The 17,304-nt window shown below is 37.5% G+C and overlaps 1 protein-coding gene across 1 annotated transcript in view; it reads left to right on the top strand.

The window, feature by feature from the left end:
• LRP2 (LDL receptor related protein 2) overlaps positions 1-17,304 on the top strand; it is a 113,579-nt gene that overhangs the window by 70,925 nt on the left and 25,350 nt on the right. Inside the window, exons 42-57 of the mRNA XM_088168084.1 lie at positions 309-467; positions 1,436-1,725; positions 2,713-2,916; positions 3,292-3,534; positions 4,143-4,268; positions 5,906-6,025; positions 6,856-6,987; positions 7,863-8,064; positions 8,519-8,814; positions 9,313-9,829; positions 11,068-11,220; positions 11,663-11,833; positions 13,099-13,322; positions 13,731-13,908; positions 14,846-15,042; positions 16,584-16,829. Of these exons, the coding sequence (XP_088024210.1) occupies positions 309-467; positions 1,436-1,725; positions 2,713-2,916; positions 3,292-3,534; positions 4,143-4,268; positions 5,906-6,025; positions 6,856-6,987; positions 7,863-8,064; positions 8,519-8,814; positions 9,313-9,829; positions 11,068-11,220; positions 11,663-11,833; positions 13,099-13,322; positions 13,731-13,908; positions 14,846-15,042; positions 16,584-16,829 (3,458 nt within the window). The remainder of the gene's footprint in view (positions 1-308; positions 468-1,435; positions 1,726-2,712; positions 2,917-3,291; positions 3,535-4,142; positions 4,269-5,905; positions 6,026-6,855; positions 6,988-7,862; positions 8,065-8,518; positions 8,815-9,312; positions 9,830-11,067; positions 11,221-11,662; positions 11,834-13,098; positions 13,323-13,730; positions 13,909-14,845; positions 15,043-16,583; positions 16,830-17,304) is intronic.

Below are 17,304 nucleotides of genomic sequence, written 5' to 3' on the forward strand. Positions count from 1 at the left end.
GTTACTGTATGATACTGTGCTTTTAATTTCATTACCAGTTATACTGTGTTATAATTAAGAAAGATAAGAAAGAGATTAACTTTACTGGATTCACATAGGAGCTGGAAAAAAAGTTTTCTGAAATTCGCTACAGTGTACCCCAGTGATCCCTCTAGATGACTTCCTTGTCAATGTGAGCCAAAACAGAGGAAGATCTTTTCCTGTAGTTTTGCAATGCACACTTCAGAGAAAGACACCAGGGTTGAAATAGCACTAAAAGCAGAGTTTGTGAGTTTTGTTTTATGAAAAAATAATCATGTTATTGACAGGTATATGTACTGGACTGACTGGAGTTCAAATGCAAAGATTGAAAGAGCTACACTTGGAGGAAACTTCAGAACACCTATTGTGAGCACAAACTTGGTATGGCCAAATGGACTTACCCTGGACTATGAAGAGCAGCAGCTCTACTGGGCTGATGCAAATCTGTATGTATTGATAACACATTTGTTGGTTTACATTTGGTTAATATTTTAATAGCTCTATTACTTATTTTTCCTTATTTCTTAGGTGGTTTTCAGCATTTCAGTTGAATTTGGTACTTGACATTATAGAATGTTATGAGCTACTTAATAGCGATGCAATGTCAAGTTTTAATGTTGATGTGAAACTACTGTGCAGTAAGAAGTTATATTATGTCACAGTGTGGGTTTTATTCTCTGCTTTATGCACTTGTACCCACTGTCAGTTTGTTTGTCTTACATGCAATTCAGGATTTCCATGAGTGTCTTCTTCAACAAATACAATCCCAGTACAGGGATTGTACAGTATTAATTCTCATGGTTATGCCTGTCACCTGTGGAATTTGGCCTGATATTCTTGCTGTTGCCTACCAGGCAGAGCTCTAGCCTTGAATTTATGCTACAGAATTTCTTCCATCAGCAGGAAAGTTTTTAAAATTGGTTTAGTTTCAACACATTCTTTAGTTTCAACTCATTCAACAATGTTTTCTAAACATTCAAATTGACCCATGGTCTTGGAGAAACCAGTGCAGCAATCAGACCTTTCCCCTCTGATTCCTTCAGCATAGAAGTTCTTTTTCAGACTTTGTTGTATCAGGAGAGTGTTCTCTGTAATGTAATAAATCCCATGGCCTGTGTCTCTATGGAATCTTCTTGGAAGAAGGTGGCTGTTTGGATTTATCTGCATGCAGGATACTTGTAAGGCACTTGTAATAGGATGTCTGTTTTAAGAGGAATTCAGAGTGTCAAATGAAACATGCACTTTTGTTTCAGACTCTAGTTAATGGAGGTGGGGAAGCATCGCAGCACCTAAGATATTAGTGAACACTACTGAAATGCTGGATGTCAGTTGCCAGACTAATTAGGGCATGGTTTTATACATACGTTAAAAGACTTCTTTCTTTTAAGATGTAATAATTTCTTTGTTATTGTAGGCAGAAGATTGAGAGATGCACTCTCACTGGTACAAATCGTGAGGTAATCGTTAGCACTGCTCTGCATCCATTTGCAATGACAGTGTTTGATCAGCACATATATTGGACAGACTGGAACACACGAAGCATTTATAGAGCTAATAAGTATGATGGTTCAGATCAGATTGTAATGATCATGAATCTTCCACAAAGACCAATGGATATTCATGTCTGGGCAAAAAGTAAGCAGCAGCAGTGTATGAACCCTTGCAATCAGTTCAATGGTGGCTGCAGTCACATCTGTGCACCAGGTAAGCTGTTATGCTTGATGACTGTAAGCTATTACTGTTGCCTGTATTAGAGTTTAGACTATAACAATTCTAGTCACATGGGGACAGCTGAAATATTTCTTAGTGTTCACAAAATTTTATTATCTATTTTATTTGTAAATGCAATCAAAATGATTGCCATTAAGATCATGATATTTCAGCAACACACCTAGGAGTTGTGTCTGAGAATCCTCACAAGTAAAAATTATGGGTTTTTCTAACTTGAACCAAAGCATTGTTTTCTTGGATTTAAACTTTCCTTGGATGAGACATCAAGTGAGTGCTGCAGGACCTGCTTACCTTAAGAGTATATACTCTTACTATACACTGATCAGATGTTTCCTACAAGACATTTAAAAATTTATGGTTTCTATTTCTTTATTACATAGGTGTTACAGAGCTGTTTCATATGTTGTGTATTTTGGAAGTTTTCATCCTCGACTTTGAAAAAGTCATTCAATACCTGTTTTTATTTGTAGCATCTTAAATAACATTAAAGATCTATCTGTCTTGCCTGAAAACAACTCAAACTTGTCATTAATTTTGGGAAGAGCAGTTTGTCTATTGCAAGAAATTGTGAACACCTGTTTTGATTTTGAGGGATAAAGTCTCAGTGGATATATCTGTGATATTTGACAGCATCACATGCCATCTTGCTGCCACTAAAAAGGCATTTAGACAGCAAGCAAGTACTAAGATACTCCAAATTTTGATCTGTTTCTCTAAGGAGCTCTGAAATAACTTTCATGGGTTTCAATGTGTTTGCATATGCTTAACTGAAATGAAAGTCTGGCTAAGTCACCAAACTACTATTTAAGAAAATAGATCATATAGGAATTACGAAAATTTCATTGCCTTTTCCAGTGTTACCATTATGAAAATTTTAATGGAATCCTATACAAAACATCAATGTTAAATTTGTTTCCTTTTTTGTGTGTCCTATTTTTATTTTTTTAAACATAAATTTAGGTCCAGCTGGTGCAGAATGTCAGTGCCCCTCTGAAGGTCGCTGGTATTTAGCCAATAACAACAAGCACTGTATCGTGGATAATGGTACCAGGTGTGATACTGGTTTCTTCACATGCCTTAATGGACATTGTATCTCTGAGAGGTGGAAATGTGACAATGACAATGATTGTGGTGATGGCAGTGATGAGTTGGAAAGTGTGTGTGGTAAGCATTTAAAATAACTGCTTTAGAAAGTACATTTTGTCTTGCCTGTTCTGTAGTCTCTGTTACTTTTATGGCTTTATGATCATGGATCTTATGGCTGTAGTTTGGAAACAATCCCTTGCTTGCTCACAGATTTGAGATTTGAGTGACTAGTGGTTTGCTTTAGAATCCAGAAGCACTGTAGTATTGATTTTTTGTTATGTATAGTCAGTTTCTAATTTTTTAATTCAAATATGTATTTTACTTTTCATGCAGTCCGTTTTGCAGCTGTGTTTGCCCTGGCAGGTAAAAATACTGTGATTTTACTTGTAACTCTGTCAGAGAACTTAGATTATATTTTATCCACATTTTTCTTTTCTTTTTAATTTTCTGCAGCTTTCCATACTTGTCAGCCAACAGCTTTCACCTGTAGCAATGGGCGATGTGTACCCTATCATTACCGCTGCGATCACTATAATGACTGTGGAGATAACAGTGATGAGCTTGGCTGCTTGTTCCGAACCTGTGACTCCCACACAGAATTTACTTGCAATAATGGAAGGTGTATATCCCTTCAGTATGTCTGCAATGGAGTAAACAACTGCTATGACAATGGCACATCAGATGAGAGGAATTGTCGTAAGTTGAGCCTTAGTACCTAGTGTCTATTTGAGTCTGACTGTCTAGACAAAGAAGAGGGAAATGTAGGTTTATGTGAAGAAATCTGACAAAATCAGCAAAAAGGACAAAAGTTTTTAAACTTTACATTACAGGTACTCTTTTGTGTTATTTGAAGCAAATAGAATTGCTAAATCATGTTCTGGAACACCCTAAGACATTACATAGCAAGTGTTGCTTTAAGTAGTCTGCCTTGAAGCAAAAAATGCTCATGCAGTATGCAATGCTAATTCTTGTAAGTAATTCCGTGGTTTACAAGAAGATTATTTCAGGTAACTTCGATGCAGGTTTTATATTTTTGCATAATTAGCCTGGAATTTGACAATGGCTTTTTACTTTGTGTCATGCTGTATTAATTTTACTATATTTAATAATCAGGAGTGTATATTGTGATCCCTTAACGGCACAGTTTAAAATTATATGTCTTATAAAAATTATCAGTTATGTTTGATTTCTTTAAGATGTAAACTGCTCAATATTGGCTACTTTTGCAGACCATGAAAATATACAGCATAACAGTATTTGCAATAGCTCTAAAGCACTTTTGCTTTTTTCCTCCCTCCTTAAAGCGGAGCGTACGTGCCAGTCTGGTTTTACAAAATGTCAAAGCACAAATATTTGCATTCCTCGAACGTATTTGTGTGATGGTGATAATGACTGTGGAGATATGAGTGATGAGAGTCCTACTCACTGTGGTAAGTTAAGAGGGCCTTTGTTACTTCTCTGATACTTCTGTAATTTATTCCACCACTCTTCTTTTAATATGACTCCAACTTCTCAAAACATCTACTTTTTAATACTGAAGTTATATGTGCGTGGTACTATTAGCTCCTAATTATCTAAATAATGCTTTTATAGAATAAAAAAGATTATACATTTTTGCGGAGTTTTAATATAGAATTTGAGGATTGTTCCTTTTGCTTATTTTGGTCTGTATTTTTTATTGTTTTACAAGGTGTTTGGCGCTTAAGTATTATAGAGAGCTGTCTTTTTTCATAACTTTAACATTAGAATGTATTTCCTTGTAACTGAAGGAATTTATTTTCTCAAGTTTCTTTTAGTTCTTTCATGTGGTTATGTATGCTTTAGCATATGATTAATTGTTCATTGTAGCTTCCAGTTAGGATATGGAAGTGCCTAGTTTTCAATCAACCTTAATTACAAACCAGGTTAACTTTGCTCAGACATTTTTATTAGGTAGAAGTTAAATAGTACTTTTCCTATATAAGATATTATGGATCAATTTATAATATATAATGGATATTTTCAGGTTGTGATTTAGTTTTAGTATTTCCTTAGTACTGTAGATTATTTTTGCTTTTACTATTTTTCCTAAAGGTACGGGCCTTGAACTAACTATGCTGCAGTTTTTCTAAAATATGAGTTCAATTTTTGTATCTAGAATGTGGCCACTTTTATCTATGGGCACCAGTGTGTCAAGAATATGTGGCTATAGTGAGCCTTGTTCTGCTTGTCAAAGGTGTGCTTTGTTCCTTCCACTGTTTATGTCCCTGCTGAATTAATTAAATTGAGAAGTGGTGAAGGGCAAGGAAGAGGGAGAGAGAGAATGAGAGATGAAAGAAACACGAAGATGTTAATGAACAATAGTTAACTCTCTTTGATTTCCATCATTAAAGGCACAGGGAAGAGCAAGTTAAAAGGCCAGACTGAATCCTTCTGGTGTTTTGAAACCACCAGAGGGAGCAGGAAAGTATTGGTAACTACTGAAGAAGTCGTCAAAACCCCCTATACATGCCAGGATCCAGGGGCTTGGCTGAAGTGCAGAGAGTACTTGCAGCATGCTGAGCTGTTATGGTTTGTTCTTCACTGCCATTAAGAAACGATTCCTACTAGCAAGTGAAGAAAAATTGGTAGGAGGAAAATTCTCTACCATGAGATACTACTTTCTTAGTGTACATTTTGATTTCCTGTAAAGCACTGAGTCTGTTACGCCTGGTTTGAGCACTGGAGAAATGAGTACACTGGAACATGGTCATTTTCCTGTGCATGTATCTCAAGTATAAATGTAGAACATATGTACAGTTGCTGCATGCAATCCTATTTCCAGGGCAAATTCTGTCTACTCATCAAGCTGTTACATATGCCCAGGGAGAAAAGCCCAATTTTTTGCATGCAAATATCAAGCTAGTTTGTACAATGAACTCTTTCCAGAGAGGCCGAGAAAAGACATCCCTCCTAGCATAATTTTTCTCCTTGTTTCTTGGGGACTGTATTTTTTTTTTTTTTGCATAACATGGACTCAAAAGCAACTTAAAGCAAGTTGGAATGGTAGCAGAAAAACAAGAAGTCATGCATAGGTTTTTTCTTCCAGTCTCTCTGACTTGCACAAATAGTGAGTTTCGTTGTACATCGGGACGTTGTATTCCTGCTCATTGGTTCTGTGATCAAGGAATAGACTGTGCTGATGGCTCTGATGAACCTGCCTCTTGTGGTAAGTCTGCACTCAGAAGATACAACGTGCTGGGTTGTGGAAAATCAATAGTTTGTCTTGTAGGCAGAAGCTTTAATCCAGACCAGGTGGAGAGTAAGTATCTTCTGAGTTTTATTCACTGTCTCTAATCTGAGTCACTGAGTAATTTGAGTTTTAAATACTTAAAACTGTGTATGGACGATAAAGGTTTTAGTTGCTACAACTGATTGCTTGTAATGTGATTACTCTTAATGCTTGACCTTCTGTGTCTATGAGACTATGATGGTAGTGAATCAAATGGCAAAAAAAAAATAGCAAGTATTTTGGTAAAAGCAGATGTCATGCTGTACAGAAAGTGTGCATGCAGTATTACATTTGGGGAAAAGGGGAATGTGCCATGCAGAGGGGAACAGTGTTGACACAGTATGTGGGTATAGTATTACAGTAAACAAATCCTGTATGTACAGTAGGAACTGATGGGAATAAGCAGAGGAATAGGGTAGGAGGTGAAAAAAAGGGACAGTGATCTCCAGGGAAGAAGAGAAGGAGTTAACTGAAGTAACTGACAATTGATATTATTACATAGTTATTATTCTCACTGTAAAAGTAAGAATAATACAAGGCAAGATTCTTCTGTGTTTTCAGCAGGGCTGGTAGCTCACTTTGCACATTATTGGAGTTGCACCTTTAGCTTAAGAAAATGTTTTGCATTTTATACATTAACTATATTACAATTATGCTTCAATTTTACATTTCACTATCATATGCTTCTCCCTGAAATACAGCCCTCGGTACATTTCATGGCAGTGCAGGTTAGTTTAACAAGCACAGTCATTGTGTTTATTTTTAAGTGCCCCAAATGCGGACTTGTTCGAGTGACCAGTTCAGATGTGATGATGGCAGATGTATCCCAGCAACGTGGATCTGTGATGGTGATAATGACTGTGGGGATATGAGTGATGAGGATCAAAGACATAATTGTGGTAGGTGGTTAACACAAGTAGATACTGTCCTGCATGTGTTTTTTAGAAAATAACCAACCCTGAAACTCTCACCCATTGCCAATTTTTCTACCCCATAAAGGTGCACATTAAGCATGAGGTACAATCTTCCTCTACTTTCATTTTCATTATATTGAATCAAAATAGAATATTTTACTGTTAAAAGAAACAACAAAACATTGTTCTAATTTTGCAATTATTCTTCTTTGAATTGTTGAGTTGAAATGGAGATATAATTAACCTGGGTTGTGAGTATGATCTGGGAAGTAAAGCAGTTTCAGTAGAGATGTTCCCTGATGATCATGCATTGCATCTTATGCATATTAATAACCACATGTTTGTGGCTTAATATCTTTAAAAACTAGTGACAAAGTAAGCATATCTGTTCAGAGGGTGAACAAAGGGAAGGAAGTTCACCAAGTTTGGTCCTGCTTCTTGATTCTTTTGAGAACAGCTGGTTATACTTGTAGTCCTTGCCCTTATTAATATAGTATTGCTACCTCTGCTTGCTCCCTGGAGCACAGAGTACCTTGAACAAAACAGGGAATAGAGGCTGTTCAGCTCCCAGAAAATCTGGCTGAGAAAGCTTATTTGAGAATCCAGTAAAATGCAGATTTCTGCACGTGTCAGCATTGCCTAAGGAATGCTTTGGCTCCCAGTCAGCCAGCCAGCCTTCATGAAGAGCAGTGTGCAGTTTTGTACGTGAGAAAGTACAGCGGTATCTATGTCTGCATTTGCAGCAGGGCATGGCTCTGTTGTGGATTATGGGTGGATATGCTGGCTGTTTGTGTAGGCGGTGGAGGAGGGTGTCGCATACACAGAATGTAACATGGTTAGTGAATATGCTTTTCGTTCAGCAAACCGGAACTGCACAGCAGCAGAGTTCACTTGTGCCAACAATCGACCCCCACTCAGGAGGTGCATTCCTCGGGCGTGGGTCTGTGATGGTGATGCTGACTGCAGTGATGCTCTTGATGAACACCAGAACTGCACACGAAGATCTTGCACAGGAAATGAATTTACCTGTAGTAATGGCTTGTGCATCCGTAACACATACAGGTTTGTAACTACCCAAGCAGCTATAGAAATTCTCAAAATTGCTTGTTGTGAAGGAGCTAATTCAACCTTTTTTTTCACATCATTTATTTGTAATTAGATCTACATGTTGTAATGAAACTATTTTTCTGCTCTGCATTTGTGCATTAGCTTTGACTTGAAAATGCTCTAGAATTTTCTGTTAATATTCCCATTGCTCACCATTAGCATTTAATCCTTCTTATTGTCACTAGTAACCTCTCCTGAGGTGATTCTGTCCAGCCTGTAATGCACACAGGGAATATTAGCAGGACTCACAGGATCAGACTGTATAATATGAACTCAGTTTCTGAAAGGCTCTTCTATTGGAGCCAAAAATATTGACCTTCTTTGGAAGTTGGGAGAGTGTATCTATCCTTCTGCTCTGGAGACAGTTATTGCCTCCTTATATTTGAAGAGAGTGTTCATTCTTCTTCAGATGTGATAGGCGGAATGACTGTGGTGACAGCAGTGATGAAAGAGGATGCATCTATGAACCGTGTCAACAGCACCAGTTTACTTGTCAGAATGGGCGCTGCATTTCCAGAGCCTACATCTGTGATGGGGATAATGACTGTGGTGATGAATCTGACGAGCTGGAGCACCTCTGTAGTACCCCAGAAGCGACCTGCTCTCCCCATCATTTTAAATGTGACAATGGAAACTGCATTGAGCTGGTTAAAGTCTGCAATCGGTTGGATGATTGCTTAGATAACAGCGATGAAAAAGGATGTGGTATGTATAGATTTATTTGTACTGTCTAATTTAAAAATCTTAGGCACCTTTGAAAAAATACACTCTTGAGACAATTCTTTAATTCCAATAATATCTATTCCATGGCTGTTCCTCAGAAAATAAAATTATAAGAAATGTATCTTTTAAATTTTTTTTTGCTTTAATTAAGTCATACTTATTACATGCTGTTTTAACTGTGACAATGAGCTAACGATAGAAACAAAATGTATTTCATACATTGTTATGCATTGCCCTTGCATTTCCAAAAAATGCCATGGTCCATACTTTGCACTCGGTGTTTTGTGACAGACTTCAGAGGTGGTAGAATAATTTTATTTTAGATTATGTTGTTTTCTTTTTTCCTTTATTCCAGCAGCCCATATCCACATTCAGCGTTTTCAGGGGGCAGCAAGGAGAGAGAGACAGAGTGCATTGCAAAGTGACTGCACTATTAGTCTGCTAGCTGGCTTCTTGAATAGAACTCCTTTCCTTCCCCAGGTGTAAATGAATGCAGTGACCCTTCAATCAGTGGATGTGATCATGACTGTACAGACACACAGACAAGTTTCTACTGTTCTTGTCATCCTGGATATAAACTTATGTCTGATAAACGGACTTGTGATGATATTGATGAGTGCAATGAAACTCCATCAGTATGTAGCCAGATTTGTGAGAACACAGCTGGCTCCTACATCTGTAAGTGTGCCCCAGGCTATATCCGGGAGCCTGATGGAAAAAGTTGCCGGCAAAATAGTAATATCTCCCCATACCTTATTTTTAGCAACCGTTACTATCTGAGAAATCTCACAGCAGATGGCCAGTCTTACTCTCTCATTTTGCAAGGACTGAGAAATGTGGTGGCACTGGACTTTGACAGGGTGGAAAAGAGGTTATACTGGATTGATGTGGGGAGGAATGTCATTGAACGAATGTTCCTAAATGGAACAAATAAGGAGGCAGTGATAAGTGATGATGTGCCCAACGGGGAAGGTATCGCTGTTGACTGGGTTGGCAGGTAAGAAAATACATTTTTTGTCTTTCTGGGCTACTGAAGAAATGGTGTGTGAAGGAGTTTATCTTAGGGGTTTTTCCCCACTCCATATGAAATTCCTGATGAGTACTGAAATAGTTTGGGTTGAGGATGCAGTGTTATACAACTGCTCTGAAATTATTTCTCAGTATCTAAAACATAACACTTAAATTACTCTTGTATGTAGTATACCGAGGTTCTGTCTGACTTACTCTGTCATCAATCGTTTGCTAGCAGTTGTTGGGATTGGCATGCAGGTTTCAGTCTGCATAAACAAAATATGGTAACAGGTAACTAGATCCCAGTGAAGTAAGTAAATTTTAGCTAAAGTGGTCCTGCTGCTTCACTTCTAATACAGCTTTTGAATTATTTCAATTACAATTAGTTATGTCTTCAGTCAGTTCTTGTGTAGGTGCTCCAGGCAGGCTGAAGGACAGTACAATGGTTGAATTTTTCTGCTTGTTTTCAGTGCAGAGAGATGATTAAAGGATGCCATGAGATGTAGGTTGGAGAGGACTATTTTCACCTCCTCCCTGGTGGGAATAGTTCTACTTAGGGTGGTGTAGGCAGAATTATATCTGTTAGGCTCTCTTTCTGGAATGACACTGTGGGTGCTGGAGTTGACCAACTCTGTCAAGAATTTCAAAGTATTCTGCTGTAGATCTAATTGAATTTAATGCTTTGCTTTGATGCAGGCTTTTAAAAAAATCGTCCTTTCTGCCCATATGATTTCTTTGCTTACAGCTGTATGTAATTCCCAGCAAAGTAATAGAACTGTTAGAAAATTCTAGGTGAAGTTTAAATTAGGGTGTCAATCTACTTAGGACTTTTCTACCTGTTTGATGAGAGCAGAAGTGGCACCATGGAACAGTTGAAGATTCTCTACAATGCCTTATAGCCCTGGTCACAGTCCATTGCACTGCATGTCTGTTTTCCTGCTCCTGGCTGTTGTTGGTAGGACAGAAATGGAAGAGGGGTTTAGGAATTTGTAGGCAAATGGCATATTATAACTCAACTGGACACCTGCAAGTTTGAATTTGGCACCACTGATTGTGGTAACAAGGTGAAAAGGGCAGCCTGGAGCATGGTGTAGAAGAGATGTTACTGAAGTATGTGTTCCTTTGGAGTGGATACATTGCTTCTAGGAGAAAAAAAAATAAAGATGCTGTGAAGCAAAATAAGGGGCAAAATTTATTTAATAAATTAACTTTAAAATATTCCAGAAAATTGTACTGGGTAGATGCCTACCGAGATTGTCTCTATGTCTCTGAACTTGATGGAAGATTCCGGAAAAGACTGGTGGATCGGTGTGTGGATGCCAACAATACTTTCTGCTTTCAGTATCCCAGAGCAATCGTTGTTCATCCAAAATATGGGTATGACCGTTCAAGAGTCCTTTTCCTTTCTTTTGTGAATAATTTTGCACTGCTCTGAAAATCTGAAGTAAATTTGGACTGCTTGCATTTAGGTTTCTGTGGTGTTAATTGCAGCTCAGGAAAAATAGTAGCTTGCCTGTTGTGTGTGTATATGCATGGCTGTCAGCTACCATTGAAAGTGGAATTTGGTTCTATGTGGACTAGAAAGTTCTGATTGCAAGGCTAAAAAGGTTGATAGAAGTGTGTATGGTTTGGTAGATATTTGAGTTGACTGAATTCAATAGTGATTGCACAATCATCTGCTGTAGCAGTTAAACTAAGAAATATATTAGCTTTCTTCTCCCTCAATCTCTGCTTTAGTTCTGTGGCAGGAAATACTATATTTGAGACCTAGCTTCAAATATTGACTTCAACAATCCTAACTAAGTATTTATTTGAACAGACAGATTTACTGGACAGACTGGGCAGATCGAGCCTATATTGGACGAGCTGGCATGGATGGCAAGGAGAAGACTGTGATTATCTCTACAAAGCTAGAGTGGCCCAATGGACTTACCATAGATTACACCAATGACAAGCTCTACTGGACAGATGCCCATCTAAATTATATTGAGTATGTACACAGAAAATATTAAAACAACTGAATGATCATTCATGTCAGATTGTGATGGGAGAATTTATAGGTGCTGTAAAAAGAATACATATTTCTGCCCACTGACTCTTACAAGAAAACTGGAGTCAAAATGTCTGGAGTAGTAGATGATATGGATCATTAGATGATACAGTAACTGAGTGGGTATGCTCACTGAAAATGGTCCAAAAATTACAGTGAAAAGGCTCACGCTCTGTACTAAAATATGAAACTTCTCTATATCTAGTTATACAGCCTTAACCAAAGCAAAATTGACTATAAAGTCCCTATTTTTTTATCCTCTTGTTTCTGCTTATAGATAAGAATTGAGCTGTAACTAAACTAGTTATGTGCTAATAAGTTGTATACAAACCTTCAGAAGATGTCTGAATGTCCTTAAGTATGATATGGAATTTCCTGTTGGCAAATGGGATTCTTTTTGTCAATCAAGAAAAATCTATACATTGCTTCTAGTACTAGAAAATTCCCACCTAAATAGCAGTAAAAATGAGTAATTAGTTACCTAACTGTTTCAATGATTTTGAAATACACGGTACTGAAATACTTTGAAACCAATAATTTGTATTTATATGCGTGTCCATATTTATATTCATATTCACACGCACATTTAAATTTATATTTGTATTCACTTCTATTCTTCTCTACATTAATTTTTCTGGCAGCCTTTTCTATGATAAGGTATTCAAGATGTCTTTTTGAAATGTGAGTTAATTATATGTATGTTTCTCTCTCTCTTGTATTTCATAATTTCCCCATATAGAAAGGTGATAGTAAAAATGTAAAATCTTGTTGAAGATACCTCAGCAAAGAGAGCTCTAAAGACATGTAAAATTTAGAAATATAGGAAGCCTATTATTGTCCTCAGTGTTCCATTATTAACAGTCTGAATCATCTAGGCATGCTAGTCTCTTTTGTGACAAAAATAAACTTGCTGTTAAGGCAATAAATGTGCAAAATGTCATTGTTCTAGCTAATGTGCTTCTATTAAAGTGGATGTTATTCTACTCCATTTATTTCCCTGAAATAACCTGTTTTACTTTCTTCCATATACTAAAATGAATTTGCTAAGGATGGTGATCTGTCTTTAGAAAAAAAGAAGCTGCAATTCTACATTGCATGTTTCTGGTCACCAATAATGAAGGACCATAAGTGTATATAATATGTGAAAAGACGGAAAGAAGTTTTAGCATTTATTGAATGTTTTGCACAAATTTTTCTTTGTGGAGGTACTCAGACCTGGATGGACATCATCGTCACACTGTATACGATGGGACTCTACCTCATCCATTTGCAATAACAGTTTTTGAAGACACGATATATTGGACTGACTGGAACACAAGGACAGTTGAAAAAGGAAATAAATATGATGGATCAGAAAGGACTGTTCTTGTGAATACCACACACAGACCATTTGACATTCATGTTTACCATCCATACAGACAACCATTTGGTAAGAAAACAGAATTAGATTTGTGTTTTGAGGGTCAGCTGTTGTCTGGGGACTCATTGTAAAGGACCCTGAGTATACTCAGCTTTTGCCTTTGCTGAGAGGAATAAAATGCATAGAGTAAATGTAGGCATCTACTTTGCATTTATAAATTGCCTTTTCTTTGAAAAGCAATGACTGGTATGCAAATTTTAAATTAGTTTCTAAAACATCATGGTGTAATAGCATAGATTTCACTATGAAATGACATATTTCTCTTATGAAATGCCTACTTATCTAGGTTTTGGTTTTCAACCTCTTACATTTAAGGTTTCAAAACAGTATTAGTATTAGAGAAATCTATCATAGATTGAAACCTTTGTGTTCTTGAATTTACAAAGTATGGTAATATTTATTCTTCTGTTTTACCAGTTAATAATCCTTGTGGCACCAATAATGGTGGTTGTTCCCACCTTTGCTTAATAAAAGCTGGTGGTCAGGGATTTTCCTGTGAATGTCCTGATAACTTCATGGTCATACAGTTTGGCAATACAGCCCACTGCCTTCCAATGTGCTCTAGCACCCAGTTTCTCTGTGCAGACTCTGAGAGGTAAGTCCACTGCTCACCATTGTTTTATCCATGTGTTTTTAAGGACATATTTTACAGTTTAGTCTGTTTAAAAGGGCAGGAAATTAGGGACTCCTTCTGTTCTCATTTTGAGTTTGTGACATGCTTGCAGAGAGAAAATCAGGAAAAGACAGGAAGACAGGCTTTCATTTTGGAAAAGTACTTCTATGCTGGTTCCTTATGTAGTACTGTTTTACTTCTCTTCCTGTTATTGGCATTGCTAATGGAGCCAAGTTTGGGTTGTTAGAAACATGTACCCCCAGAAACCATTTATTGTTGAATGCTCAAGCCTGGAACCCTTTTAAAAAAAAATTTAAAATATATTTGACAATGTATCTGTTTCTGCCAAATATATGCTGTCTGCCAGCATATGGCCCAGGAAAGCTATTTAGCTGATGGGAGGGCACATTTCTAACCCCTTTGACTGAGACAGCAGTGGAGGAAGAGGAATGGTGATATAAGAGTTCTTGTACTGATTTATCACCCTAGAGCCTGAGGCAGGTGTGCTTATTGGGTTGCTTTTTGAAGCAGTGTTATAGTGATAATCCCTAGTGAAATTTTTCTGCTAAAGTTTGGGTGAATTATTGAAATATTACCTCATTAAAAGTTCAGTTGGAGATGGATCTAAAAAATCAGAGAGGATTACCACAAGCAAACATAAAAAATAAATCTTTATTGTTTTCTGTGAACTTCCTTCTAGAGGTCCACCAGTATCATCTGTTTATCATCTGTTTCTGGTGACAGTATTCTGGCATATTTTATTAGCATTTGACATATGAAGTAGAATACATAAAATTCAAGATTGTGGATGTTTCAATAAATAACACTAAGACAAGACTGTCTTTTGTGCTGTAAAAGAATGGTTGTACTTCTGTAAAGCCATATCCTCAACAAAGAATGCACTGTTTTCCCTTTGTAGGTGTATTCCCATCTGGTGGAAATGTGATGGACAGAGGGACTGTCGAGACGGCTCCGATGAGCCCCCAACCTGTCCACACCGCTACTGTCCTGTGGGGCAGTTCCAGTGTAATGACGGGAACTGCACAAGTTCACATTTCTTGTGCAATACCCTGCCGGATTGCCCTGACAGATCAGATGAAGATCCTGTGCTTTGTGGTGCGTTCCAACAAATAAATGAATGTGTTTTGCCAGTATAAAACATGTGATTGACATATACATTTCATAATCATCGTCCCTTTATCAAAGATGAAAAGTTGAGATAGACAGATGCAGTCTTTTCTGCTGGAACCATTCACCTCAGTGCAAGCAGAGTCGGGAAGAGCAAAAATGTACTATATCAAAACATAAACACTTTCTATACCTTCGAGACAGATTTGCAGTGAGATAAATTACCATCTGAGGTAAAAAATATTAGAAACAGGACTCACTTTGTTTTGCTCTGAGTAAAGCCATGGTGATTATGAAGAATCTAGGGCTTCCTAATGCCCAGGTCAGTCTAAGCAACATGCTAATTTCCCCCCTATTCTACTTTGTGTGGTGGGATAAAATTACACCACCCTCTGCATTGCACAAAATCCAGTTCATGTGGGAAGGTTTGTTTTGGAGAGCTGTATGAGCTTGTGGAATAATGCTACCTCCTTAAAAAACTATGCTATTCCACATTCTTATGTCTAATTTTTAAAAGTATATCCTTAGCTCTCTTTGTAAATTATGTAGTTCTGGCAGTTGCAAGCAAGTAATATAAAGCAAAGGGGAAAGCAGTGTGGTTATATAACTGATAGTTTCAGTGCCTTCCATTCCAAAGTGGTTCTAACAATGACAGAATTAAATGAAATGTCAATTTTAACTGAGTTTCAGATAGCTAAGATCTTAAGTGTGCCACAGGGGAATTAAAAAGTAGAAATGTGGCAGCTGTGTAATGCACTGATTTTAACATACTGAATACAATAAAAGTCAGTTTAGGTCTATGTTATTACTTTGACTTACTATCTCATTGGTTCTGTTCTGGGAACAGAATCCTTTGATCTAGAACATCAGTGGAAATTATAATACACGGTTTTCTCTTGAACAGTTTGGCAGTGTATGTAAAAGAAAGTAGAGTGGAGTACAGTGAGACAGAAATTCTGGAAGTAGAGATAAGTGTTGATTCCTGTTTTCAGAGCTACCCCAGTTTGCCAGCACTACTGATACCAGCTTTCAGTGCTTTGCCTTTTGGGAATAGAGGTTATATATACATTTGTAGGCTGTGCAGCTGATACTAGCATGGCCTTCTGCTATGTTTTCTGTCATGTTCATGCATACAGAAACAAGCTCATCAGGCAATACACCCCTAAGCTGATAGCATGGCCAAAACCAAAATGCCAAAATAACTCTTCTGTGAAGTGAGTGGGAGACCCTGCCTCAATCATATTGAATGCTGAGTTTACTTCCCTCTGCTTTAGGAGAAGGTAGTATGTCTTGCTCCTAGAAAACTGTAGAGCCTTAATGAGTTTGTCTGAAGATGCCTTGGGAAAATGTGACATGTGATGTTAAAAATGTGTACCTTAACTGCTTTAACTGGGCAAGTATATGACATTTTAAGTTTTTCTGGCTTTGTTTTTAATTGTTGGTGTAAACATAAAGGCTCAAATGAAGTAACAACAGCAGATAATTTCTGTGAATTCCAGTATTCTAACAGTTGATCTGTATTCTTTCAGCTAATCACCAGTGTGAAACTCATCAGTGGCAGTGTGCCAACAAACGATGTATCCCAGAAGCCTGGCAGTGTGATAGAGAGGATGACTGTGGTGACAACTCGGATGAAGATAGTGCTCACTGTGCCAGTAGAACCTGTCCCCCAGGCCAATTTAAATGTGACAATGGCCGGTGCATTCCACAGTCCTGGAAGTGTGATGTAGATGATGATTGTGGTGATAACTCTGATGAGCCATTCCATGAATGCAGTAAGCACACACCTGTAGTAAAATGCCTACCTTGTGCACAAAAAAGTGCACCAAAAGCAGAGTGAACCACATTACTTAATCTTCCTGAGATCAAAAGTTTCTTGAAAAGGAGTATTTTCTGCAAGCTAATTGCATTTGTGTAGTAAACAGTGTTAGAAAACATAGAGACTATGTGATAATTTGCTATTTACTTTTTCTTGAAGGGGAGAAAGTTTATTTATGCTGGCTAGATTATTAGCAACTGGCAGCAGCTCGCTGACTTTCTTGATGCTAGGATTTGCCTGTATGTTCTAGCATGTCTCTTTGAGCCAATGGGCATCTTCAAGAACTTGTGACCAAGTTTTGCCACCTGAGGACAAGCTGCCTCCTCTGGCTCCCAGGTTTCGGGCTATTGCCACTGTCACCAGCTCTGAATAGTTTAGGGAAAAACACAATGAGTATGATTTGATCCTGTGATGGCATATTGATCCTGTTT

This window comes from Sturnus vulgaris, chromosome 7 (genome assembly GCF_052056855.1).
Source record: "Sturnus vulgaris isolate bStuVul1 chromosome 7, bStuVul1.hap1, whole genome shotgun sequence".
NCBI classification, from domain to species: domain Eukaryota; kingdom Metazoa; phylum Chordata; class Aves; order Passeriformes; family Sturnidae; genus Sturnus; species Sturnus vulgaris.